Source organism: Fukomys damarensis, unplaced genomic scaffold (assembly GCF_012274545.1).
Source record: "Fukomys damarensis isolate Sample0158 unplaced genomic scaffold, DMR_v1.0_HiC HiC_scaffold_5, whole genome shotgun sequence".
In the NCBI taxonomy this organism is placed as follows: Eukaryota; Metazoa; Chordata; class Mammalia; order Rodentia; family Bathyergidae; genus Fukomys; species Fukomys damarensis.
This window is the reverse complement of record NW_022900917.1, coordinates 75067441-75094914: the sequence shown is the minus strand read 5'-3', so window position 1 is coordinate 75094914 and position 27474 is coordinate 75067441. Positions and strand designations below refer to the sequence as shown.

The 27474-nt window shown below is 40.6% G+C and overlaps 1 protein-coding gene across 1 annotated transcript in view; it reads left to right on the top strand.

The window, feature by feature from the left end:
- Positions 1 to 20914, top strand: part of Tmem71 (transmembrane protein 71) — a 34493-nt gene extending 13579 nt beyond the window's left edge. The window contains exons 5-9 of the mRNA XM_033759284.1: positions 8274 to 8465; positions 10823 to 10898; positions 15894 to 15955; positions 16143 to 16203; positions 19556 to 20914. Of these exons, the coding sequence (XP_033615175.1) occupies positions 8274 to 8465; positions 10823 to 10898; positions 15894 to 15955; positions 16143 to 16203; positions 19556 to 19571 (407 nt within the window). The 3' untranslated portion in view covers positions 19572 to 20914. The remainder of the gene's footprint in view (positions 1 to 8273; positions 8466 to 10822; positions 10899 to 15893; positions 15956 to 16142; positions 16204 to 19555) is intronic.
- Positions 20915 to 27474: the final 6560 nt, after the last annotated feature.

Below are 27474 nucleotides of genomic sequence, written 5' to 3'. Positions count from 1 at the left end.
ATATATATAAACATGGTTAGGGGAACTCCCAGCATAATCTCTGCTTTATTTATTCTCTCATCAAACTCTGTGATTACCTGCTGTGTGGCAGTCACTGTACTAAGCCACAGTCTTCAAAGCTGAATAAGACATGACCTTGAGACCCTGTCTCAAAAAAAAAAAAAAAGACACACACACAAAAAAAGACATGACCTTAACCTTGATTAACTCCTGACTGAAAACAAGAAGCTACACGTTTGTAAACAATTCTGGCACAACACCTTAAGAACTATAACAAATTTATAGACAATGTGCAGAGCATAGCAGAGGGGAGGCCAGGGAGGAAGAGCTAGTTTAGCCTGGAAGAGGCTGGGAGGGTTCAGGGGCAGGCAACCTGAGAGGGTCTTACAGTGGGATGAGCAAGGGTACTAGGCAGAGATGAGCTCTCTGTAACATCTTCCAAACCTCTGGGAAGATGCGTTTCCAAGACATCTACGTGGCCCTGCTATTCTTTTTCACACAACATAGAAATTCCTTTGAATATTTCCAACTTCTCAAATAGAACTGACTTCATTTGTGGAGCCCATCGTAAAATTAACTTCAGTGTGCCCTGTGCACATTACGTACACAATGGACATAGTGGTGCACGAAACAGACAGAATGACTTATTATCCAGAACTTGTACTCTGGATTGCGGATGAATTACATGACATGTTATGAAGCTTTGGCCTCATGGAGAACACCTAGGGAAAACGATGGGGATGGCAAATTGACACAAGATAGATAGCATCTTGTTGAGCAGGACTTAAAAGCAAGAGCGAAGCAGCTGAGTGGAGACCCAGGGAAGAACAGGCCAGGTAAAGGGAGTGCAGCATGAAGGCTCTGGGCCAGGAGGAAGCAGGGGCTGTGTGAGTGAAGGGGAGAGTGGAAAAGGGGCCCAGGGGTAGGTTGTGTGCTGGGGCACAAGGTGGCAGGGACAAGGGGAACCGTGAGCCTTTGCCTTTGCCTACTCCCAGGGAGGGGAGAAATGACCAGGGTGTTGTGATGAGAAAAATAACATGATTCAAATGCCATTTGACGAGGTAACTTTGGCTGTTCTGCTCAGATTACATGTCAAGGAACATGAGTAAGAGGCAGACCGGGGAAACTGGCTAAGAGGCTATTGGAGTGATTCAGGAGGGTGACGATGATAGCTTGAACCAAGATGATCACAGGATGGTGGTGAGAAGAGGTAGGATTCTGGACACATTTCAAAGGCAGAGCCACTAGGATTTGCCAAGACAAGCTTTAAGCAAAGGAGAGCACACTCTGGGGAGGGGAGGATAGGGTGAAGGGAGGGCAGGGACAAGGGGAAAAAATGAGAGCCAAGACCTGTCATGTAAAGGTACAAGATCCCAATAATGAATGTAACTGCACTGTATACCTAAAATGTACCACTAAACTCAATGAGGAGAAAAAAAAAAAAAGAGAGAGAGCACACTCTACACTCTGTCTTGTTAAATGTATTACATCATTTATGTATATTATCTTGTTTAAGTATCCCAAGCCCTCTAGAATGTAAGCTATTTTTATGATAAAAGTGAGTTTTGGAGTTAAGAGTTAAGTAACTTGCTCAAGTTCATTTACTTCATAAATAACAGAGTTTCAATTCAACCTAGGCCTCTGTGAAAGCTCAGATTTTGCTCTTTGGAAGCATAGGTTTTGATCTCCTTTTCTAAGTCAAATCCAGCATGTGCTCCTAGCTCAGGCTCCAAGAGCAAGCAAGTTGAGTCATTTATATAATCCTATAACAAATAAGTGTCTGGACCTTGAATGTCTACTACTTTTCTCTGTTTGTAGTCAGGAAGCTCAAACACTACATTATCTTTTCATTTTTTTATATTTTCAGTGATTATAAATTCATTCAAAGTTGAAAAAATTGTTCAGAGAGGATCTGTGTATCATTCATATAATTTTGCTGTCTGGTAACAACTCATAAAATGACAAAATATTATCAAAATCAGGAAATTGGCATTGGCATAATACTGTGAAGATTCCATTATGTTTTACATGAGCTTGTGTGTGTATGTGTGCGTGTGTATGCGATACTGGATCTAGTTTAAAAATAGAGTAAGTGATTGTTAAGAAACAATTCTTGAGTGTGAAGAAATGGCTAAATGAATTGAGCACATTCTAATTGCTCACAACAATGAGGTAGAATACTAGGACAAGGGGAGAAGAAAAAGGCAGAGGCACAGGGAATGAGCTTGGCGAGATGGACTGCATATGGCTGAAGAGACTTCAGTACCAATTTGAGAAGTTTGGATTTTACCCAGTCATTCAAGGATGCTCTTAAGAGTCTTAAGCAGGGTGATGATACATCAGGTTTGGATTTTTCAGTTACCTTTGCTGAAAGAGTCAGTGGGATTGGAGGGAGAGTAACTAGTGGGAGATCAGAAATAATGGAAGCCAAAAAACAGATTCAGGAAGTGCCCCTCAAAATAGAGAAGGGAAGAGACTTAAGGTAAAATTGACTGGTTGGTGAAAGCTTGGATGTAGTAATAGAAATTGGAAGGAATCAAATCAAAGAAAATTGAAGTTTATAATTGGAGACATAGTGAAGAATTTAGTTATCATCAAGGGTTAGTAGGGCAGAGTGAGGAGGACAGTGGTCTTTTGAGGTGGGTGGACCTGATTTAAGTCCTGGAAATATCTCCTACCTGCAGGTTCTAGGACAAGTTCATTAATCCCTTTGATCCTCCCTTTCTTCATGATAAAATGTTGATATCATATAGAATTACTGCAAAGATGAAATACAGTTCTATTTCATGAGTTAAATTTGAGGCACTTATAGGACATAGATAACCCTTGAGGTTTGGAAACATGAGAAAGGAGTTCAAAAATAAGAAAGGATCTAGAGATAACAAATTGGAAGCAATAGCAACCTTTGGAATAAAGCCGTCTGCTATGGAATGTAAGTGAATACACAAAGAGGTTAGAAGTAAGTGCAAGAGTTTGAACAGAAGTCTGAGAGTGAGTGATGTCCCTGAACAGTAATGAGTACTACAGACCAGTGTAAAACCAGCAGCTCCGCAATGGGGTGCTGTTGCTACTTTGCAGAACATATGAGGGACCCATTCTTTATTCCCATTTTCTGAAGGCAGCAGGAAAGGTGGGTCAGATTCTTTTCGTGAGGTCACAGATCTAGGAAGCAGCATGGCCAGAGTTCAACACTTAGGGTCTAAACCTGTGCCCTTAAGCACTGCACTGTCCTGGGAGAGGCTCACAGGCAAGGAGCCAGGAGAGTGAGAGTGGTGACCTGAGAGAAGAACCTAAGGAATGGATGATAGTGACAGCTTGAAAAGCAGTCCAAGTACTCTGTAGTCTTCAAGAAGTCTCTGGGAAACAAGCTGAATTCTCACTCAGAAGGCAAAGGAGGGATCTCAGGATCCCTCACAGATTGGCACGAATGCCTACAGTAGTAAGGAGGTCTCATTACTTTTTAATTGAGATATAACTCATGTCCCCTACAATTTACCATTTTAATGTACAATGCAGTCTTAAACTAGGTCACACACACATGACCACTCTCTAACTCCAGATCATTTCCACCCTCCCCCACAAGAAACCTCACACTCCTTATCAGGCATTTCCATTCCCTGCCAGCCTCCCACAACTACTAATTTACTTTCTGTGTCCGTGGATTTGCCTCTCGCAGACTCTCATTATTCTGAAAACTTTTTATTAAGATGATAGGCCCAACGAAACTATATATGTTTACTGCAGGCAGTGTGGTGCTTTGAGGTGTGTACTTATTGTGGAATGGTTATATCAAGCTCATTAGCACACCCATTACCTCGTGGACTCAGAGTTTGTGTTCCAAGAACATTTCTGAGCTGTTCTCTTAGCAATGCACAAGTACACAGTGCATTATTGTTGACTCTGGTCACCATGCTATGTGGTAACTCTCCAGACCTTCTTCACTCTCTCTGATGAAAACTTTTTCATACCCTTTGACTGGCAACTCCCTGTTTCTACTCCAACCTTCATACTGGAAGCTGCCTCTTCCTCCCATGCTTACTTATCCTGACCTATCAAGCGCTTTTCCCAATTTCTCTCCCTCAGTTCTACCCTGGCTTTCTGGAGCATCTGGGACAAGCCTCTCCCTCTGGTCTAAAATAATGTTTCCCAAGGTAGTTGAGGGAGTGAGATGAAGGGAGGGAGACGTTCGAGGATGAAGCAGTAAGAGCCTTGGATGACACAGTGAAAAAAGCTGTGACCCTCCTCCAATTCCTTCACAATCGTGATAGAACCAAAGAAACTATTCAGTTTAGACTTTTGGTAGTTTTTGAATTCTCAGAAACTTGCTATCCCTCTTTTGTTTTAACAAAGGACAAGCTCTGAGCCTTCCCTACATCATTATTTAGCAAAAAAAAAAAAGTTATGGTTTTATCTGAAATGTTCCTGGGGGCACTATACTCATCTGTGGGCTAATCAATTCAATTCATATATGCTATTAGGAGGTGGCGTTTGGTTGGAAGAGGGGCTGTGACCTGAAAGAGTACATTCTTAATCCCAGCTCCTCCCTTATTTCTCTCTGCTTCCTGGCTGCCGTGAAACAACTTTCCTTCCCTCAATCCCTTCTACCATGTCATCTCTGCCTTGGCACCAGTCGATTATGAACTGAGCCCACTAAAACCATGAGCCAATACAAATCTCTCTCCCTTTAAGTTGGTAGTGTTGAGTATTTTGTCCTGGCCTTGGAAAAACTGAATAATACAGAGGTTCGATTTCCACAGTACTTATTTTTCACATTGACTTTCCGATTAGGATAGTTAAATAATTGATATAAACATTATTTTAAAATAAGCTGTCTACAATGAGAGAATTTGAAGAAAACATTCAGTGATGAAAAGCAAGCTGGTCCAGGATAAGGATAAGCAAAAGACTGTGGGAGGGGTGGTAATGCCTGGTGGTTGATTTGATAAATCACTCTTACAAAGGCAGTATTTCATATACTTGGAAGTTAACATCTAGTTTTCCTATGGTTCCTTTTCAAAATATGTCCAAACAATGTTAAAGCAGTTGGACCACAACAGCTCTGTATGTGCACGAGGTATCTTATTAAAATTCTTATGGTTGCCAAATATCTTCTAAATATAACAAATCAAACCACCCCCTTTCAAAACCTGTAATTAGTCCACCTGTGTGCACACAGGACTTTGAAATCTCCCATCTCTGCTGTCAACTGCAATCAAGTCTTCCCTAGATTTCTTGTTTTCCAGATTTACCCAAGACCCCATGACTTCTATCAGCAATTTATTTTTCTCTGGAAATATAGCCTAGTTAGAAGATTCCAGAAGAATTCAAAATTAAACTGTTTTGCTGTTTTCTCTCTGTGCAATGGAGGCAATCAAACACCACTTCCCCCAATTTTCTCTTGCTTCACTTTTCAGGCGAGAGAGGATTTTTTTTTTGCCTCTTTTGTTTGTCCTCAGTTCACCCCTTCCCCAGCTGTGCTGAGACACCTTTTCTCATCAGTTGCAATTCATTCTTTAGCCATGGCACTTTGTAGCTCCACAGACCTCAATACTGCAATTCGGGATGTGTTCCCAGAGTCTGTGAGTCATCCTGGGAGAGAATAGAGGATGCACAGAGGGACTACTGAGGGGACCTTCCAGTAGTTCTAATGCTGCCAACCCCAAGCCAGGCAAGATGGCCCCAGGCAAATCCTAAGCCTTGGTCTGAGTTTTTCTCTTCAACTAATGCCTCTCCCATAAATGTCTCTGATGGCAACCTCTGAATGTGGCTTTGTGCCTCCCTGTTTAGCAAACTAGAGTGCCTGTTTCACATGCAGGGACTGGGAAGATGAGCTCTGCTGATACAGGATAATCACTTTTTTAACACAAGTAAAGTACATTGAACTTGACAGAAAGCGGAATGTTATAAAATTAGAAATTTCAAACAGAACCAGAGCTATTTGTTGAAATATTTTCTGCATCATAGTACTTTTGTTTTTTATTTGGGTTGCAGAGAAAAGAGCAAGTGTCAGTCAGGAAAGGATGTCTTTTCAGAAATGAAAAAAAAAATCTTCAATCACTTGTGACTATTAAGGGCCTTTTGTGGTTTCTGTGATTAACACCATCTCTTCTTTTCTTGTAGAACATTCTGTGTAAAGTTTCCAGTTTTCCACATAGGTGCGCATTTTAGTTCCTCCATTTCTCAGTGACAGAGTTCTTCATTGGAGCAGGCAACCTGGGAACACAGCACAGCGATTGTTGTCACTATTGCCACAGCCTTACCCTTTTCTCCCCAGAATGAAGTTAGGGGCTTCTGGAGAATATATTACCAGTCAGGAAAGTTTCCAGAACTTTCTCACTTCTGTGTGAACTTGACCATTGATCCTCTTTTTTGCTAACACTTTTATGGAGATATAATTAATATATAAGGAATTGCACCTGTTTAATGTGTACAATTGGGTGAGTTCAGACATGCAGAGATACTCATGTAACATGAGCACAATCAAGAAGATGGACTTAGCCAACGCATCCCAAAGGTTCCTTGAGTCAGCATATGTGTGTAAGAATACTTAGCATGAGTTTTGTTGTAACTCATATTTGTTCGTAACAAATATTACCTCGTTAACCATAGGCGCTATATTTGGAGCTGGTCCATTTAACACAACAAACTCTATGCTCATTGAACAATCACTACCATTTCCCCACCTCTCACTTCACCAGCCTCTGACAACCACTACTGTATTCTAAGCCTCTGTGAGTTCTACTGTTTAAAGGTTCACAAAAGTGGACACATGCAGTGTTTGTCCTTCTGTGACTGGCTTACTTCACCGAGCATACTGTCCTCTGGGTTCTTCATGTTATTGCAAGTGGCACAATTACCCTCTTTACTTAAGGCTGAATAACATTTCATGAAATGGAATTATGCAAAACACACAAATGACCTTCTGCAATAATTAATTATTCTGCAATAATTAATAGTCCTACAGTATCAGCCAAAGCATAAAAATCCTTTCTCCTTCTTGACTAGGGCTGCTGAGATTCCCCAGCTTGTTTCTTTTGGTTTCCACTGCTCAGTAAAACAATCTCCCTGACTTTCCCTTTTCTCTTTGCCTTTCTATTGTCCTTATCTCTGCACATATCCTAACACTGTGATGATCCCCACCACCTTTCAAGCCTGTCTTTCCTGGAGCGCTTCTGGCCACACCCATTCACCTCTGCAGTGGGACTGGTGTCAGACTACACAATCTTTTCCTTCTCCTGGCTGCCTTCTTCTAGAAGGTACCTTGTCATACAGTGAAGCAAGGAAATAAAGCAGCCATTTGGGATAAACCGCGTGCCCAGAAGAAACAGGAAATAGGTCAAAGAGACCCTTTGTGATAGGGAGATTTACTGGATATTTAATTCAAAATAAAAGATTCCCCTTTCCCAAAGTTGAGTAGTGAGCTTCTTTTTTGTTAGTATGATACGTTCTGGAGAATCCCTTCCATCTGGAGATATTCCTTGATGCTTGGCAAGCACCTCCTATCCCCACCATGGAGCTGACAATCCTGACTATAACCAGGGACCATATTTATTATAGTGCCTATTCGTAATACATGTTCCTATTCCCTCAGCCAGTACTATATTGTGAGCTATTTATACTTTTCCTTCTCTTGTTTAATTATAACAACAATGGTGAAAAGTAGAAACTATTTTTATTTTAGAGATGAAGAAACCTAGGGTCAGGAAACCAAATAAAGTGCCCTGTGTTGCTGTTAAGATTCGCATTCTGTTCTTGTTTCATTTTGTTTTTCTTTGTTTTTGCTTACGTACCTTGGATTGAACTTGGGTCTTGCAAGGCAGGTGCCAGAATCACTGAACTAAATCCCTGGCCCACATGTTCTGTTCTTTCTGAATCCCAGGTCCTTGAAATGTCCACCAAGCCAAATTTTGTTTCTTTTTAACAATATAAATTTACATTTGTCCTCTATCCATTGAGCAATGCATTCCTCATCACTTCCCACAGGGGACAATCTCACACAAGCACACACACACGCACCCCTAGTATTTTTACCTCCTTTGGGTCATTGTCCCTGTCTTCTCCTTTGTCCATATATATATGAGTGTCCTACACTATGTGTTTGGCACATATTTGCTCATTTGATTTGTGTATTTCTCCTGGTCACGAAATTAAGACTAATATGGACTATAGAAATAATTGTCTTATTGAGATAGGAAGCAGAAATGAAATATAATGAGCAGAGAGAGAGAGAGAGAGAGAGAGAGAGAGGGACTGACTCCTCTGTTTTTTTCCAGGAAGTAATTCTGGCTGCTCTTCTCTGACAGATGAATGGGAGTTGGAGGAGGAGCCAACAGAAAAGTCTACGGAAGCTTCCTTTTCCGGCTTTGCCCTATCTCATCCTCCCAAGGAAAACTCCCAGTGTTCCTCTCCTTGGGCCCCATGGAAAGCATCTGGACATTTCCAAGAGAGTATTTTGGATCGTCCAAGTGAGTTTTTCTAATCTTTGCCACACTCAAAGAGCTTCTCCCCTCAGGGCTTGAGAATGACATAGGGGTGACTCATGTATTCTGAGGAACTGCTATCCACCTGTGCAGGGTGGGGAGACCTGGCCTGTGCCAGAGCCCTTGTCACACTTTCATGGAAGAGTTTGCATTTTGGAGTCCTCTTAGTGTCACCAGATCTATGGTGTTCCATTTTCTCAGAAACCCTGAAGACTTCTGGTAAAATGCTGGGTCTTAATAAAGCAAAACAAAAGAACATAGGTCTTTGTTATTTTATTCTTCATACTTAACTGTGTATTTGCCTTATTGCATAAGAAGTGAAAGAAAGAGAGAAAGAAAGAAAGAAAGAAAGAAAGAAAGAAAGAAAGAAAGAAAGAAAGAAAGAGGCAGCAATCAACATCTTTTCATGCTATGCCCCTGGCAAGAAAAAGAAAGGACTTAGAGGTATTGGTATTTCCTGTCAGAAGTAAATCTGGAAAAAGTTCAAAAACACTGAGTCAGGGTGAGGAGAGCCAGCTTTGTTGTTGTCATCTGGCCAAGATTCAAAGGCCACCTTCTAACTCTATGAACCACTGTAGAGTAGAATTTACCAGGCTCTCTAAGCAGCTTGCCAAACTCTAAAATTGAACATTTTCATCTGTATGTGGAGAGAATCCCAGTTTCTACCCTGTAATGATGAAAATGATTACCCTCAAGCGTTCAGTAGACCGTGTCAACTTCTGCTGAATGCTCCATGAATGTGAGGTTATTTTGTGAGACTGAGATTAAATGGAAAAATATTTTCCCGAACAAAACCTCAAATATTTTTACTGACCATCTCTTCCACTCCCCAAAACCAGTATGCCCTGAACATCTCGTTCCTGGGGCAGCTGTTGGATAAGTGTTCAAGGGTTTTATAAATTCCCTTTCAAGGGGATGGGATGACAGAGATGGCAGCTTTCATTGGTTAGGCAGTTTCCAGGTTATCAATGCCTAAAAGGCTCAACAGCCAGCCCCACCCCCCACCCCCGGAGCCCACTTGTCTCTGCTCCTCTGGCTCCTAGGGGGCCTATCTTTCCATACATTGTCTGCACTGCTGCTGCATGATTCACAGAAATCCACCACATTGCGCCACTCATTTCTTTGTGGAACACTCATTTAAATCCATTCATACTTCAGCATCCTTGTAGTGATCTTTATAGTTTTTCAAGCCCAATTTGCTTCTGTTAGGAAATGTTTTGTGAATACCACATTGAATTAGGGGAAGCGAAGAACAGAAACATGCTTTGGAAGGATGGATGAGTGTTCCACTGAACCCACAATAACTTATTAAGTTCACAGTATACATAAAATACATTTATAGCGACACAGTTTACTACTGCTACATTTTACATTGCCAGTCTTCAGCATTCCACCCACATTATGGGCTAAGTAGGTTTTGTAGCTGATTCAATCCTCATTCATAGCATAAATAGCAAAAATAAATACACTTGTAGCCTAAAATCATTCCAAGTTTTAAGTGACTGTTGCAAAATTGAGCTTTGGAAGCATTTGGCAAAATTAAATTGAAGTCTGTTCATGCATTCCCTTAAGTCTTTATCCTTAAACTAGCTCTGATTTCTTTTAGGTGATTGAAAGAATACCCAGGCCCATGATCAGTTTAACCGTTGTGTTTGTAATTGCTAAAGGATTTGCAATCCTTTCCACTGTGGCTTGACAGCAGTCACTGACTGCAGAGAGTTTTGCAAGGACAAATATTTCATCATATGTGTCCTCTTTCTTAGTCTTTAGAGACTTCTAGTATGGAAAATTGTGATTGTCTTTCCCTTCCCCACCTCAGACAAAACATTATGTTCTGTCTAGATGTGGTTTTTAAATCTTGGCTCTGGGACCTGGTAGCTGAGTGACCTTGGACAATTTCATCATTTCTCTCTTTTCCTTATTAGCCTGTTAAATGAACTAATGCATGAAAACTGTTTGGGAATTATAAGGCATTCTAACAATTCTAGGCACTATTATTGTTGTTATTATCAACGTCCTTAAATTTCTGACCCTGGCATAAACTTTGCAAGACTTTTTCTATCAGTAAAGTGAAAGGCAAACCCAGAACTGCATAAGCAACATAGCCTTTTATTTTACAGTGATAAAGCAACTTATTATTTGCAGAAATTTTCTAATGAATGGTCCTGTGTAGCAGTAGGTGATTTTATTTTTTTTATTTATGACAAGTTGCTTAAACCGGCATACCTTTGAGAACTTATTTTTGTTGTATAAAAAAAGAAGCTGCAGTATCATTTTGTTCCGAGATTATCTAATCAGCAACAATTTTGCATTCATTTATTTCACCCTGCTCTTCTCCTTAGAGATCAGTTTGCTGCGTGAGGTCTCCTTTCAGGCAATCCTGCTTGTGGCATGCTTCATCATTTCTGTGTGTGCCAGGTAATTCTGCTTTGATTTTCATGTAATGGTATTTCATAATTAAGGAAGCTCTAATGGGTTAATGACTTCCTTGCCTTATTCCACAAAGCACTGTTGGTAGCTCTGTGGACAAGACTTGCTCATTCATCCATCATTATAAGTGTGTTTTTCTCTCTTGCCTCCCTTTTCTCATCCTCTAACAAAGCATACAAAAGCCAGTGTATCTTGCTTAAAATTGGACAGTGCGATGTATCAGCCTTTGTGTCAACTCGGAGCAATTACAGATTCATTCTAACTTCCCCTTTCAAGAATTCAAGAGCATTTGAAGTCTACAGCAGGGCCCTGAAAATCCTAACCAAGACTCCATTTCTTCTGTGTTTTTTTATCCTAAGATAGGTCCAGCTAAAAAGTAAAAGGTCCTGTGGAGAATAATCATATTTATTTGGGACTAACAGAGTACTGCAAGGGGAACACCCAGAGTTAGAGCAGGCACATACTCGGAAGTTGAGATAAGGTGAAGTTTTTAAAGGCAAAATGAGGAGGATTGCATCAGACACTCTGAAACAAGATCTTTGGCCACATGGTCAATAACAAGGGCGAGGTTAGTCTGAAGTTGAAGAGACAGTTGCAGACAGATGTTTTTGTAGAAATGCTTTGATTGTAAGGCTGAGGGAACGTCTGTGCAAACTGGTGGTTCTAGTAGAGTGTTTTGTGATAGCACTATAAGGCAACTGTGTGTGAGAATCCTTCCTGCATAGCCTCCTGGTTTCATTTATTTTTCATTGGGGTTGATGCATGTAGCTCCATTTTGATTCTGACAATGGTCACATTCCTTTACACATGAAGTCTGTGTTCCAGAGGAGCCCCCTCAGTATCACAGAGCTGTTAGTGCTCAGGTCTGGTTGTAAGTGTTTCTGCTCTACCCACTGTCCCACCTGCCCTTGCCTCACCTTCCTCGCTTTTCTGTGCTCCAAGTCAGGCCCCTTAGCACTGAACCCATTCATGCCTCAGGACCTTTTCACATGCTGTTTTCCCATACCTGGTACAAGTCTTCCCCAGATATCTTCCATTAGTGTGACCTTACTTCTTTTTGGAATCTGCTCAAATGTCACAACATCAGAGTGACCTTCTTATACTTCTTCTTATAAACACCACACTACTCTTTCACATACACACACACACACACACACACACACACACACACATTGCTTTACCTTTCTTCAGAGAACTTATCACCTTCTGACCTATTATATGTTCATCTGTCCAGATATTGATGATCTAGCTCTCCATACAAGGATGTGAGCAACCTAAGAGCAAAGACATCATGGGTTTCTTCACTTCTCTATGCTCACGGCCAAATCTCATTGACATTCAGTGAGTCGTATACCTGGGGGCTTCGGTCAGTACTGCTGCCTGAGGCAAGTCCTGCCTCTTGAGCTTCAGAATCTGCCCTATTACTCAGGAAAGCTTCTTCACAAATGCCGAGTCCTAGAACTATCCCGTGAGAGGCTAATTTAAGCTTGGTGAGAATTGGTATTTTAGAACAAGCTCCCCAGTTAATTACGAGGTTTGGGAAGCATTTTTAAATTACAATGGAACCAAAAGAACAAAAGAGGGGAGGCATGATGGTTAAAAATAAATTTACAAAATTCTGCATTATAAGTCCCAAATCGGGAGACCACAGTGTGTTGAGTATAATGAAGGCTCAGTGAAAGCAGGTCAGGGAGCAAAACAGGTTGCTTCTTTTAACTTAGTATGTCCTAAACTTTTAAGTTGACTGGGAGCCCTTACTTTTATTTCATAGGATCACTAATGAAGTGAAGCATACAGCTTTTTTTCCCTTTGGTCTCACACTTCCAGTTGAAACTATGTTCTATAGTCATTTAGGCTAAACACTTTCCCCCCTTCCCTTCAATGAGGTTCCATCATATATTTGAAATATAATCAGGTTCTTTTGTATGCATTCTACCCTGGGACTTCTCAACTTCCTGACTGGCTTTTAAATTTGCACATATTAAGGTTTCCTCTGTGTTATATAGTTAGTTCTATGGGCATTGCTTAACAAATAACATCATGTATCCACCACTGTAGTGTCATACCAATTACTCTCAACACCCTGAAAAGAGTTTTTTCTCTAGTCAAACACTTCTCTTTCCCCCAACTCCTGGAAACTGCTGGTCTGTTTTCTGTCCCCATAACCTTATCTTTTCCAGAACATTATATTAATGTGATCATAAATTATGTAGCCTTTTAGGTCTACCTTCTTTCACATAGCCAAGTGCATCCTTATCCATGAATAAGAACCATTCATATTGTTGCATAAATTAATAGGTTATATTTTCATTTTGTAATTTATTTTTAATTAAGACCAAGCCTTGTTTTACAAAAAAAAGGTGAGAGAGGAGGTAAAAATATAATCTTGAATTTCACAGTGAATTTTACTCTAGATAGGACTATAGGTTTTCCCACCACTCCTGTTTTCTTTTAATTCCTTATTCTACCAGAATCCTTTCTCTCATAGAGTGAACATATATACTCATACATATTCATATATATACATATATATAAGCATATATATATATATATATATTCATCTCCTGTATGATACATATTTCTTATAAGAACATAGCTATCAGGTAGTGAAAATCAGGTTCCTACCTGTTGGAACCCACAAAAATGATAAATGTGCTACTCTAACAGTTTATTCCTGTTTGTTGCTGAACACCATTGCAGTGTGTGGATAGATCACAGCTTGTTTATACATTCTCCTAACAACATTTTCACTGCTTCCAGTTCTTGAAATTTTTAATAAAATTTCTACAAAGAATCACATGCAATTTTTTGAGACAAATGGTTTCATAGCAAGCAGTGGTCTTGCAGGTTATATAAGTTTATCTTCAATTTTGCATGAACATACCACACTTGCTTCTAAAATGTTTGCACCATTTTCATTGCTATCAGTAATGAGAGTTCCTATTGCCCTGAATCTTTTCTGGCATTTGTTACTATTATTGTGGGGGTTTTGGTCATTCTAAAAGAAGTGCAGTGGTAGCTCCCCACTTTAATTCACAGTACCTCATGTCAAATGATAGTGAGCATCTTCTCACCTGCTTATGTGCTACATGTCTCTCTTCTTTGGTGAGATGTCTGGCTTTGTGTTCAGGATTTCTGCTCACTTTCTAAGGAGATTATTTTCTTATTCATTACTGAACTGTAACTTTTCTTGTATGTTCTACATAGAAGTCTTTTACTGGATTTATGATTTGAAAGTATTTTCACTCAGATGATCCTTTATCTTTTCTTTGCCTTAACAGCGTCTTTCACGGATAAAAAGTTGTGTACCTTTATGGTAGATGTTTTACTCTGTGGCTCATTTTCAACTAAATTTTGTATAAGGTATGACACAAGTGTGGAGGTTCATTCTTTTGCATGGGAATATCCAACGATGTCAGTTGCATTTGTGGGAAAGACTATGCTTTCTCCATTGAATTCCTTTTACTTCTTTCTTTCTTTCTTTTTTTCTTTCTTTCTTTCTTTCATTCTCTCTCTCTCTCTCTCTCTCTCTCTCTCTCTCTCTCTCTCTCTCTCTCTCTTTTTGTACTGGGGATCAAACTCAGGACCTTGAGCTTGTGAGGCAGGCAGCAGAACCACTGATTTAAATCCCTGGCCCCTTTTACATCTTTCTTAAAAATTAGTTTACCATATCCATTTGAGTCTATTTCTGTGTTCTCAATTCCTTTTCACTGATCTACATGTCATCCTTCTGCCAATACCACATGCTCTTTATTACTGGTTGTCTCAGTTACTTTTCTCATTGCTGAGACAAAATACCCAACACCCAAAGTTAAGAAGGGAAGGTTTATTTTGGCTCATGGTTTGCAGAGGCTTTAGTCAATAGCTGACAGAGAACCATCACAGAAGAGAAGTAGTTCATGATAGGCAGAAGGCAGCAAACAAGCAACAACAACAATGACAAAAACAAGTAACAACAGAAGCTACTTTGTGTCCCTTCATATTCTATGTAGGGTGGGTAGCACTCACTCCAAGAACTATGCCAAGTCAGTCAGTGTACTGACTTAGTAAGCACACCCCGTTAATCCTAATATCACACAATTTAGATCCAGCCACTTCTAAAAAGCCTCACCTATGACTTCATGAGGCTTTGGGGACACACTTAAATACAAACCATAACACTGCTGTCTTATAGTAAATCTTTTGTTTCCATTAAATTTATTGGTACATTCAAAGCAAACAGTACAGTTACATTTATCATTGGGAGCTTGTACCTTTACATGGTATATCTTGGTTCTTGTTTTTCCTCCATACCCCTCTCGTCCCTTCACCCACTTCACCCTTCCCTATCTATAAAGACTTTGTTTTCATTTTTTCATTTTTCACATTTTTTCTTTTTCCTTATTTCCTTTCCCCTCCCCTTCCCATTTCTCCTTTAGCCATTTTCACAAGAGCTAGGATTAGAGGTTCCATTTGACCCAGCTATTCCTCTGCTGTGTATCTTTCCAAAAGAATTGAAAGAAACATACCACAGTGATACATGTGCACCCATGTTTATAGTGGCACAGTTTGTAATATCTAAAACTTGGAAACAACCCAAATGCCCATCAACTGGAGACTGGATAAAGAAGATGTAGTTTTTCTATAAAATGGAATACTGCTCAGCCACGAAGAATGAGAAACTAGAAACATTTATAGATAAATGGTTGCACATTGAGGCTATACTCTTAAGTGAAATAAATAGGACACACTTGAGTAAATACCAAATAGTTTCTCTGGTGTGAAAAATTAAAAGTGTAAATAAGGTTCAAATGGTATGATTGGGAGTGTCTTGAAATCCTAAATCTATACTAAACTTAAATTGGGCAGGGCCGGGGATTTAGCTCAGTGGTTCTGCCATCTGCCTTGCAAACTCAGGGACCAGAGTTCAACCCCCAGTATCAAAAAAAAAAAAATCATTTAAATTGGACATGTTCTTAAATCTAAGCGATCCTGTTGTTTCAGATGGTGTATGGGAGGAATATCAGCCAGTGTATTCACATGCACATCGGTGATAACTATTGCTTGTAAGTAACTTTTTCCCAAATTGCTGCTCTGATTTCTGTATTTTGTTTGAATTGATCACTTTTGCACATCGGTGATAACTATTGCTTGTAAGTAACTTTTTCCCAAATTGCTGCTCTGATTTCTGTATTTTGTTTGAATATTGATCACTTAAATTAAAAAAAAAATTTTTCCTTTTTTCTATCCAAGATGTTTTGAAGTCATTTTTGCTCAGTCTTGCCAACTATTTCAAAGCCATCACCTGTTCTTGGTAAGTGTTGCTTGTGTTGTCATCTGAATAAAAATGCCGTATGAACCATTCTCACATTGGAATGGCTTCTGCTGAGTAATATATGACAAAAAACACATACGGGAAAGGGCCTGGCCATCCGGCCTGGACAACACTTTCAGTTACTGCTAAAATCTAATAGTATTATTATTGTGCCTCCTAAATTCTTCTCAAAATAAATAAAGCGAACTTTTAAGGCAGCAAGTTTTAGGAAATAATAAGAAACGAATTGTCCCTTTTATAGGTTTTAAATGTGCCATTTTAGATTCATAGCATTGCACTTTACAGACACCTCACATTGAGAGACTTTAATAGTTTTCCTAATGGCTGGCGAACTGCCCAGGAGATGATCTCAGTTACAAACTGATTTCTCTGCCCTTTCTGGCTCACTTAATTGTCCCTCTGTGTGCTGATGGTCATTTCAGCAGATTTTAAAGGGTTACCGAGGTCTGGGGGAGATGCTTAGAGAATTTCAAGCAGTTTGCACAGGCTGTACCCTTGCAAGGCTGACAGTATTAATGATCTTCCCTTGACTGTGACTGCAGAAGCCAGCAGCTATAGCTCAGTAAAAGACGTCTGTGATTCAAACTGGTGCACTGGCCTTTGCTCTTGACATCGTTTCCCTGTTTATGTCATCTTTCTGTTAAACTGATCTCCAAATGGAGCTGGCTGAAAATTTATTTTGTTTACAACTCCAGACAATATTGATTTGCTAACACTTTGAGTGATGCATCTCATAATTTCTACTCAGGCTTCTGAGGGAAGCCATACAAGCAGCTAATTTTATTTAGTTTGCTAGGTAGAAAATTGGATGTGGGGATCTCTAAAAATTTATTAATGTATTATCCTTGTAAAAATATGACATTTGTTTAAAAACTCTTCTAAGAAGATACTCACCTCCCATTATAGATGTCTTTCTAGCTCTGTGTAGAAGGTACATAAATGCCTTTATGGTATTAATACAGTCATTCAGGGATGCTCAGATTATATGCTGAGCTGACCAATAGACAGAACTGAACTAACTAATATAGGTTGTCAAAAGGTTGTCATCCAAAGAGCCACTCAAAAACCTACCATGCAAACACAAAAGTATTATGGCTTGTCAGACAGTGAGATTGCAGGCATCCTTTCTCTCTGCTTAGATTTACCTAACAGTTGGATAGAATGACAAGTTACATTCTGCAGGGAAGTTCTGGTGAGGACAGTCTTCCTCAAAGTGTGGATGTGACTCTCTGCTCTGAATCAGCCAGGGCATTTGTTTACAGAGTAGGTTTCTCGATCCCTATCCAGGGTTTTGAATCAAAGTTTCTGAGAGAGCTTCATTTTTGACAAACTATACAGATAACTTTATATATTAATTATGAGAATCTTAGAGAGACGACTGCTGAAACCTTTACCCCTTGATTTCTGCAGAGCCATTACTTAATCTCTTGACTCTGTAGGATGTGCTATGATGTGTGCTGTACTGGATGGGGTAGCAAATTAAGCTCCGAGACATTTATGGAGTCTCTCCCATGGTACAGAACCAAGGCATGTGACTAGCTAGTCTCAAAATCTCAGAGAGCAGCATCAAAGCAGAGGACAACGTGAAGTTGCATGTTAATAGCTAAGGCCAAGTAGAGAGGTAGCAGAGAGGCTAGGGAATACCTGGAGGGAACTTTCCCCTTATAGTTTAAATCATTCATCTGTTGCTCCCTCTACATCTTTTCCTATTTCCTGCTCACCAGGCCTGTCTTAGTCATTTGCTAGTTGCTGGAACACAATACCTAACCATGGCAATATGAAGGAGGAGAGGTTCATCTTGGTTTATGTTTTTAGAGGCTTATTCCTTAGCTGGCTGGATCCATAGAGGATAGCTGCCGGGTGTGTGGCAATCAGGAAGCAGAGAGGGTTGGACAGAGAGCTACATTCTTCCAAGTCACATGACCAGGCCCCACCTCCTAAGATCACATTTAGCTACACCACCCCTAATTCAGTCACCTTTTCAAAAGTCCTGCCTGTTAATATTTGAAGCTTTGAGGGACATTGAGATTTAACGCATAATAGGGCCTTATAAACCCATACTCTTGCCTTCAAGACCTGTGAAAACAGGACTGTTGGCTTCATTTTTTGTATTCTCCTCAATGCCTTGAAATAAAGAAACACTCCATCAATATTCATCACACTGAAGTTATTAGCTGCACTACTTCTTGACATACTTTCTTGTAACCAAGAGTTCTATGCCTGTATATTGAAGATTTTTTTCCCCTTATACACAAACATATCCAGAAGCTAAACACACAGCTATTGAAATCAAGTCAAGAATGCCTCGTAAGCCTCAGGTCACAGTCTGTGATGCGATGCTAAGGAAGCGAGCACTGAGTTTGGTTCAGCAAATGTTACTGCCACAGCCCTTCCACACTCAGCCTGCTGTGTGCAAGGTTAGATCAGATTGGCACTTTCCTTCCTTTCCTTAGCACTTCATTCACTTTTCACATCATAGTACAACTCCTTTTCAGCTGCTTTTCTCATTCCATCTAAAATCTGCAGTAAGGGGGTGCTGTTAACCTTGTTCACTGTTGGCCTGAATGGCCCCTGAAAATGAAGGTTATCACGGGCATCTCAGGTGGCTCAGGAGACAGATGGGTGGTTGAGAGAAGAGGGGAAAGGAAGATAAATGATTAAGGTGTGCTTTGTACATGTACTAGTTGCCCAAGATGCATGTCATATAATCATTATGTATTGCAAACTTATACAGATTTTAAAAGAAAGTAAAATATAAAGGATAAAAAGATGCACAGTTAGCACATTTATGACCGCTTAGGAAGAGAGGGTGTAATATTTGTCCTCTCTTCTCTGAGATGGAGGAGATATGTTCTTATCCTTGGTGAGCGAATGAATAAACCATAGGGAATAAAAATACAGAGAAAATGTACACATTACCCTCAAGGCTGTCCTGTTGGGGGTGGGGAAAAGAAAACAATAAGAAATGGCCATTAACTAAGTCCCGAGCTGGACTTAGGAACTGAAACCTTGGTATTTCTGAGAAAAGAGAAAATGCCAGGGCTGGGGATGTAGCTCAGTGGTTCTGCCGCCTGCTTGGCAAGAGCAAGGTCCTGAGTTCAATCCCTGGTACAAAGCAAACAAACAAACAAAACAACAATGAAAATAGAGAAGACAGAAGCAGAATGGTGCAAACATGAGCAAACACAGAACCTTGCTAAGCTGAGGCCCCACTTTTCCTACTTGTGATTATTAGGTTGGTTGTGTACGCGTGTGTGTGCATCCACATACAATGATTAATTTCCTGTGTATGTGCTTTAATTGTGCATTTCCTCTTGTTTTTCTAATCTAGGTTTGACAAAAGTTGACAATGCTTTAGGAATGCCTCCAATGAATGTCTTCAATATGAACATCTGGAAATTGTCTGACTCAAAGCCTACTTAAAATCACCTCCTTTACTGGATACCTGAGGAAAAACTATTTTAATCTCACTTTTGTTTTTGTGAAATCTCAGTGTCCCATCACAATGGTAATATGCTCATGAGAATAGTATGGATTTCTCTTTCCTTTGTAAATCCAAAGCATGTGAAATGGAGTGGGAAAGTACTGGGAGATGTGACGGAGAACAGAACAGCAGGAGTGAATGTTCCCCTCAGATAGTAGTTCTCACTACTGTTTATGCAAATAGTGGTTTTCAGATGCTGATTTTTATTAAAGAATTTTGTGAGAGGCTCGTAACAGCTCAGATTCCTGGAGCTGCCAGCATGTAACTGTGCTTTAAGTGAACAAGAGACAAATTCATGTACTCTATACCAATGTGAAAGCAAATCAATGTGGTTTGCACATAGACTATAAAGTTGCAAGAGTTCATCTTTTCCCCCAAGGAAATGGCTTGATGTTAGATGGTGACAGTCGGCTTGGCTGTGACTTGTCTCCCAAGTGTAGCTGTGTTAAGAAGTGGGACTCCAGGGATATCTTTAGGTCACTGGGACACTGCTCTTCGACGGGGTTCATGTAGTTTTCATAGGACCTCAGTCAGACCCTGGTCTTTTTCTCTAGCTTCCTGTCTGACCCTATGATCTCTCACACATACTCACACCATTGTGATACCACCCACCACAAGGCTCTCACAGAGCCAAGCAGATGCTGGTGCTAGGCCCTGGAACCTCCAGAACTGTCAGCTAAATGTGTAAACCTCTTTCCTTCATTACAGCACAGCCACAAGAGATAGATGAATACCACAGGCTATTGTTGATGAAAGACTGGGCAAGAGTGTCATTTTCTGGGAGGTACGTTCTTTCTTCGTACCATTTTATTCTCCAAGTTCTTAACTTTCTTGGAGCTCAGGATTATCGTTCACTGAAATCACAATTAAAATAAATATATAACACAGGAAAAATTGCTAGGGGCAAGACATAGAGTGCCTTAAAACTTACAGAGAGGGCGGAGTTGTACAACAGACTGGAGGGTTGTACAAGATGCTCCCTTTTTGTACCTCTCACTTGATGAATGCACAGAAAACGAAGATGGCCTGCCACTCACACTTGTTCTGTGTCACATCCCCCTACTAGAAACTTCTGTATGGAGAAAAATTATCTTTGCTTGATATGGCAATATCAAAATATCACTTTCTAAATATTTTCCTTTTAGCACCCTTTGGGTTGAAAGACATCATTAGCAAATTACATCACCTTTTCATGTATCTATTGTCTATTTTAATGTGTTCTTTGGAAAAAAGTCTATTCAGGTTTTTGTCTATATTTTTAATTGGGTTGTGTTTTTTTCTATAGGGTGTATGACCTTCTTGTGTATTTTGAGTATGCACTCTTTATCAGTTATAAGAGTTGGGAATATTTTCTCCCCATCAATAACTTATCTTTTTGTTTACAGGTTCCTTCACTATCCACATTTTTCATTTACTACTGTCCCACTTGTTTATTTTTGCTCTTGCTGTCTGAGCCATGTATGTGATATTGAAAAAAAAAATCATTGCAAGGCCAATATCCAGAGCTTTTCCTCTAGATTTTCTTCTCATAGTTTCTGGTCTTATATTTAATTCTTCAATCCATTCTGAACCAATTCTTATATATGGCTTAAGATATAGATCTGGTGTTATGATTTTGCTTGTGAATATACAGCTTTCTCTATATAGCATTTATCAGAGAGACTATCTTTTCCCCAAATGTCCCCAAGCAAGCTATTTAGTTTTAAGATAATTTGGCCATCTACACTCCATCTTCTAGGTCTTCACAGCCTCTGCTCTTCCATTACTACTAAAGACCTAGAAGTCCTCACTTGTGTTATCTGGAGAGTCTGCTGTCGCAGTCCTGGAGGTGTTGCTGATGACAGGTGAAACTAGTGAAAAGTACGAAGCATGTGCCAGGGCCATGCTAAGGTCTCACCCCACTTACAGCTCCTTCCATCTTCACAGATCAGCTCTTCCATCTTCCTGAAGTAGCTGTAGTTTGATTCTGTGATGATTTGTGCAACCGTTTCAAGTCACTTTGTCAGATTTCAGTGGAAAAGAGCCATTGGCAAAATTTGACTCTAAGGTTTCCACACAAAATATTTCTAACCTCTCAATGGCTTAGTTTCTGTCGCCTATAAACATTGCCTGAACCTTCAACAAGTGAATGTCATTGTTTGTTGTTCTGACTGGGAAATGGCTGACTCTGGAGGTAGGTGTATTGCCTGACTCCCTCCTGCTGGAGGAAGGACTTTCCACAGTGGAGGCAGTGTGACCGATTGTCCTGATATGTCAAGCTCATTGGAGCGAGAGACACACAGCAGATCAGTAAAGTTCCTTTCTGAGTGTATCCATGTAGGTCCTTGAATACTGTGTGTGGTGCCTCTCCTGTTCCTCTCTGGCACTCTTCCACTCCTCTGCTCCCTGGCTGCAGACTAACTAGCCTTGCTCTACAACACCATGCTGTTCCTGCCTTGAAACCAGCTAGCTAGGGACTGAATCCCCTGAAACCTTGAGCTAAATTAAACTGCTCTTTTTTTTTGGATACTGGGGATAGCATTCAGGACCCAATGAGCTAAATCCTTGACCCACCTCTCTTCCTTTAATTTGTGGGTGTTGGGTATCATGTCAAGCAATAAGAAAGTTGACCAATGCAGTAGCCAATGGCCTTGACCTCACAGCACACAACTAAAGCCAGTCCTGGACAAAGCTGTGTGATTTATTGACATGGTCACCTGTGTGCCTTTCTTTCTTTCTCTCCTTTGCTGACACACTATGAGCTCAGCTTTGGCTCCTGTTTACTCCAACAGCACTACTGATCCAGCAGACAAAAGACTGAGTTGATTACAGGGGATAAACACCACCCAACTGATTGCTTCTCTTATTTAAAGTTGTTGTGCAGGTTTACAAAAACAATTACGACTTTTGGGACATCAGAAAGATTATATAAGTATTTGGTCTCCATCCTTGCTTCCTGACAAGGAGCTTCTAACAGCCCTTTAATTTACTGAGTGATGAGGGTGATAGGAACTTCTTATACAGAGCTCCTGAATCCACTGGGGACTCTCGCAGACTCACCTGAGACAGAGGCTGAGAGCCTGACTGCTGACATGTGCAGCCAGGAGAGGTACAACCCACGGAGTCATCCCAGCCAAAGGCTGGCCTGGCTCCTCTGAGGGCTCTGGGTGTCATGCAGCCCTTGCAGCAGGCATGTGGCTTTAAGGAGCTATGTGTTCAATACACCAGACCCCCAAATACCCCGAGTCCGCTCTTTGGAAGCCTGTGACTTGCTACAGTTTATAATAGCAGTCAGAGTATGACTGTGTGTGTGCATCGATTATCTTTTATTTCTTCATTCAGCAAATATATATGTAGTCTAGCTCTGTCAAGAGCTAGGCTTGGCCCCGAGGATATAACACTGAGGCTTCCTGCACCTTCGAGATCTCACGTGACTCCCATTGCTCTATGAAATGGGTAGCACTGTCATGTTTGGACTTGCCCTGTTAGACAGAAGAATGCAATGAAACCAATGTGTAGTTTGATAAATTCTAAGGCTCAAACATGAAAGCACACAAGACTCTGCTAGGCCTCCAGGCTCTCCTGACCTGCACCTCGCCCTCAAAATTGCCACTCTCCCGGCTTTTATGATCATGACTTCTGTGCCTGGCTTTGTGCTTTTACTTTAGCACACATCCGAAATACCATTCCGTTCCCTTTGGTTTGTTTAATATGTCTTTGGGGCCTTTGTTTATGCATAGGTTCTTGCTTCTCCTTCCATTTTTCCCTACCTTTGAAGTGTATCTCTTGTGAAAGCGGAATGATTTGTCTGGTAGTTTCCTCAATTGCAGTTTTGCTGATTGCTTTCTGTGGTGAAGTTTAATGTTTCCCCCAGTCTCCACGTTTCCTCCCGAAGGACAGTTGATTATAGAAGTGGAAGCATTTTTAATTTTGAGCTTTTGGTGGCTACAACTATTTCAAAGGTACTCTCTCATTCTCCATCAAGAAAAGATACAATATCTTTTTGTGTTATTAGCAGCCATTTCTATTCAGCGCTTTGACCTTCAAGTCATTTGGGTTAAAAAAGTGATGCTTTTTGTTTCACTGGTGTGAGAAGCTGAAAGTGGAAATAAGAACTGAAATGTACACCAAACATTGGGAAATGGGAAGACAGTGTCTGGATGAAAGGGGGAAAGGGATGAGAATAAAAGAGAGATAATCAAAGGAAAGAATGAAAACAAAGCTTTAGTACATAAAGTAGGGGGAAATGGGGGAAAATAAGAAGCAAGATACATCATGTACTGGTACAAATTATGATGAATGTTATCATTATGTGTATCTAAAATATATCAATAAAGTTTTTGTAAAAAAAAGTGATGCTTTTCCATTCAATCATATGTTCATCTATTTTTAGGGATTGGTTTGTACTTAGAAATATCTGATTGCCTAGGAATTCAGTTTCTATGGGAAAGAAAGAATGAATACTTACCTCTTTCCTTTCATTTGCCAATTTTAAAAACAGAGTTCCCTTTTGTCTTTCAAAAGTGGTCAGGATCCTCTGTATAATAAAAGTTTTTTTATTTATGAAGAAATCATGTTTCATACATAGATTTCCTCAGAAAGGACGCCTTTTGGGTTCCAAACTCTGTGTGCACCAAGACATCAAAAAAGTTGGGATAATAAATTAAAGTGTAAAAAATTGCACAGAGACTCAGCTTTTAATGTTCAGCCAGACAGTATTTATTTTGAGGCCCCTACTATCTGCAAAAGCAAAGCCAGGTACTAAACGTGTGAAGATTCAATGCCTGCCTTCAGAGAGCTTGCTGTTTAGCAGGACACAAGGCATTGCATAAAATGAGAAGAATGAACACCATGTAGCCAATGCTGGCAAGAGGTGCTGAGAAGTGTAGAGGTATTGTTGGTCCTGGCTGCTATAACAAAACACAGAGACTGGGTGGCTTACACAATAAACATTTATGTCTCATAGTTCTGAAGCCAGGGAAGCCCAAGATCAAGGTGCCAGCAGGTTCGGTGTCTGTTAGGGGCTCTCTCCTTGGTCTGTGGATGACCATCTTCTAGTTTTGTCCTCATACTTGCAGAGACCTAGTGTTTCCCCTTTTTCATATGAGCCATTCATGGGGTGGGGGAGGCTCATGACCTGATCATTTTCTCAAGTCCTTACCGCCTCATATTATCATACCAGGGATTGGGGCTTCAATATATGAATTTGGAAGGGTTCACAAACAAACAAGCCATCATGACTACTTACTTAAACATGTACCAAATACCGGCAGAGATTCAATACTTACTGAGTGGAGCATCCTTCTTTTGACTTACGCAAGTTTTCTAAAGCCTTTTACTAGGGATGTTATTCTGCTGCTTTAGAAGATTCAGTTCATCCTTGTTTTAGCTTATCCATCCATACACAAATTTACTCAATAATTACAGTTACTGTTAGCTACCTGGTGTTTTCTAGGAACCAGGATTGCTTTTAATGAAGAAGAAATTATCCCTCTCTCAAGAAGCAATTGTCAGCAGACAGAAGGGTTAAACATATATTTCAAGTGTCAAACATACTTAAATAAATAAATGAGTGCATTAAAATATTTACAGGACAGAATTTTTAGTAATCGACACAAATTCTTGATCTGGGTTGATAGGAACGGCAGTACTGTGTTCTCTTCTTGAGAGCAGAGCAAATTAGGGAATGGGAAGAAAAGGAAAATTCCAAAAACAGGGAGAAGGGAGAAGAAAAGACAAGAAACAAGCACAGTGGTAAACAGGGAGCAAACCGGGATAGGGAACATGACCACTGGAGAAACTGCCCTTCAGGGTACTGCCGCTGGCAATTTCACAATGCAGGTTTACTAACCCTAGTGACAAGCCCTCCATGCAGATGTGGTTGTTATTATGTGCTTGCGTAGAGAGACTATGGTGCCAGCTGTTTGATCAAATGCCAGTTCAGATGTTGCTGAGAAGGAATTTTGTAAATGTGATTTATTTACAATCATTGACATCAAAGTAGAGGACCCTCTGTGGTATCGGTGGGCCTCATCCAGTCTATGGAAGGCCTTAAAAGCAAAGACCAGGATTTCCTCCCAAAAGAAGGACTTGCCTTCAGACTGCAATGTAAACATTGCCTGAGTTCCCAACCTGCGTCCTCAAGACTAGCACCTCCCACCTACCTGAATTTTTAGGCTGCCAGCTTGATCTACACAATTTGGACTTGTAACCTTTTAAAGCCTTAAAGTCCACCCTCCCTCAGTTCAGTATACTGTGTTTACAGAGGTTCTCCAGAGAACAGAATCAATAGGATGTAGGTTACAACATAGGTATGTAATACAGAGAATGTAGTTTTACCACATAGCATGGCTAATAGGATATATAATTTAACATAGTATAATACATTTATAAGGCACATTATAATCAGTGGAATAAATGACATATCTTGTTTGTTCAGTATGTCTGAATTACCTAATATAGCATATATGAAATTGCCATTCTATACATTTAATTTTTTGGGGTGACATCCGGGGCCCTGTGCAAGCTGGGCAAGAACCCTACCACTGAGCTACATCCCTAGCCCTCCACTCTCCACATTTAATAGATAACCTTAGAGAAGTAGAATGATTTTCCCAAGAGGGTACATGGGAGTCCTAAGTCTCAAAGCCAGGTCTTCCTGATGCACAGCCCTTGGGGTCCCCACTGCTGAAGGGGGCATGAGAGATGGGCACCACCTTGAAGATCAAGTACTGCAAGAGCTGTTTTTTTGTTGGTGGTGTTTTGTTTGTTTGTTTGTTTGTACCTGGGATCAAACTGGGGTCCTTGTGTTTGCGAGGCAGGCAGAGGTAGCTCTGAGCTAAATCCCCTGCCCGAGAGCCTTTTTTTTTTTTTTTTTTTTTTTGCCAGAAATGCTAACTCAGAAGGAAGTTTGCTATGAGGCAAAAGACTAAATGAAAACAGCCAGGAACAACTATGACCTTTCCCTTTCTTCTGTGTCTCAACGTTCTGTAGTCTAGTTTCTTGGAGAGTTGGCATGAATGAGATGCAGGGTGAGAGAGAACCCCCTAGTGGTGCCTGCTCCTCTTCAGTCCTCTGCTTGCTGATGCTCAGGAAGCTTAGTGGCTCACAGAAACAGTGCACCTTAATGGAGCACCTGCTGTGGGCCAAGTGGGCCCTCCACCTTCCGCCAACCTACAAGGGATTTCGTTCTCCTGCATTATTGGCCCCTGGGACAGGCAAGTCCAGGGAATGCCCTTTGCTAGCCAGCAGCCCTCCTTCAGCTTGCAGCTCTGCCTTTGGCCATGCAGAGCCTCCTAGAATGCCTGGTGTGTGTGTCCTCTCTTCATGGCCTCAGACTTGGGAGAGATACACGTCCTTTCCTGTGTAGGTTTATCACAAGACCTCACTTAAGCAAGAGGGGCAAAGCAGAGGTTATTGGACCTTGGTGAGCTCTAGCTGCTCTGCCATACTCTCTACTCATCCTCCATTTCTGCAGTGCTGGGATTGAACCCAGAGCTTTCCCACTGAGCTACATCCATAGCCTGCATTTGTTTGTTTGTTTATATTAGAAATAGTCTTGCTAGGTTGGCAAGTTGCCCAGGCTGTGTTCGAACACAGGAACCTCCTGCTTCAGCCTCCCTAATTAGTTTCTGGGGACCAGGGAATTTAGCTCGGTGGTTCTGCCACCTGCCTCACAAGTGCAAGGACCCGAATTTGATCCCCATACAAAAAAAAAGATAGTTTCTGATTAGTACAAAGCAAGTTGAAATGCCACATGTCAGTGTTTTGTGTTGATATCATTTGTA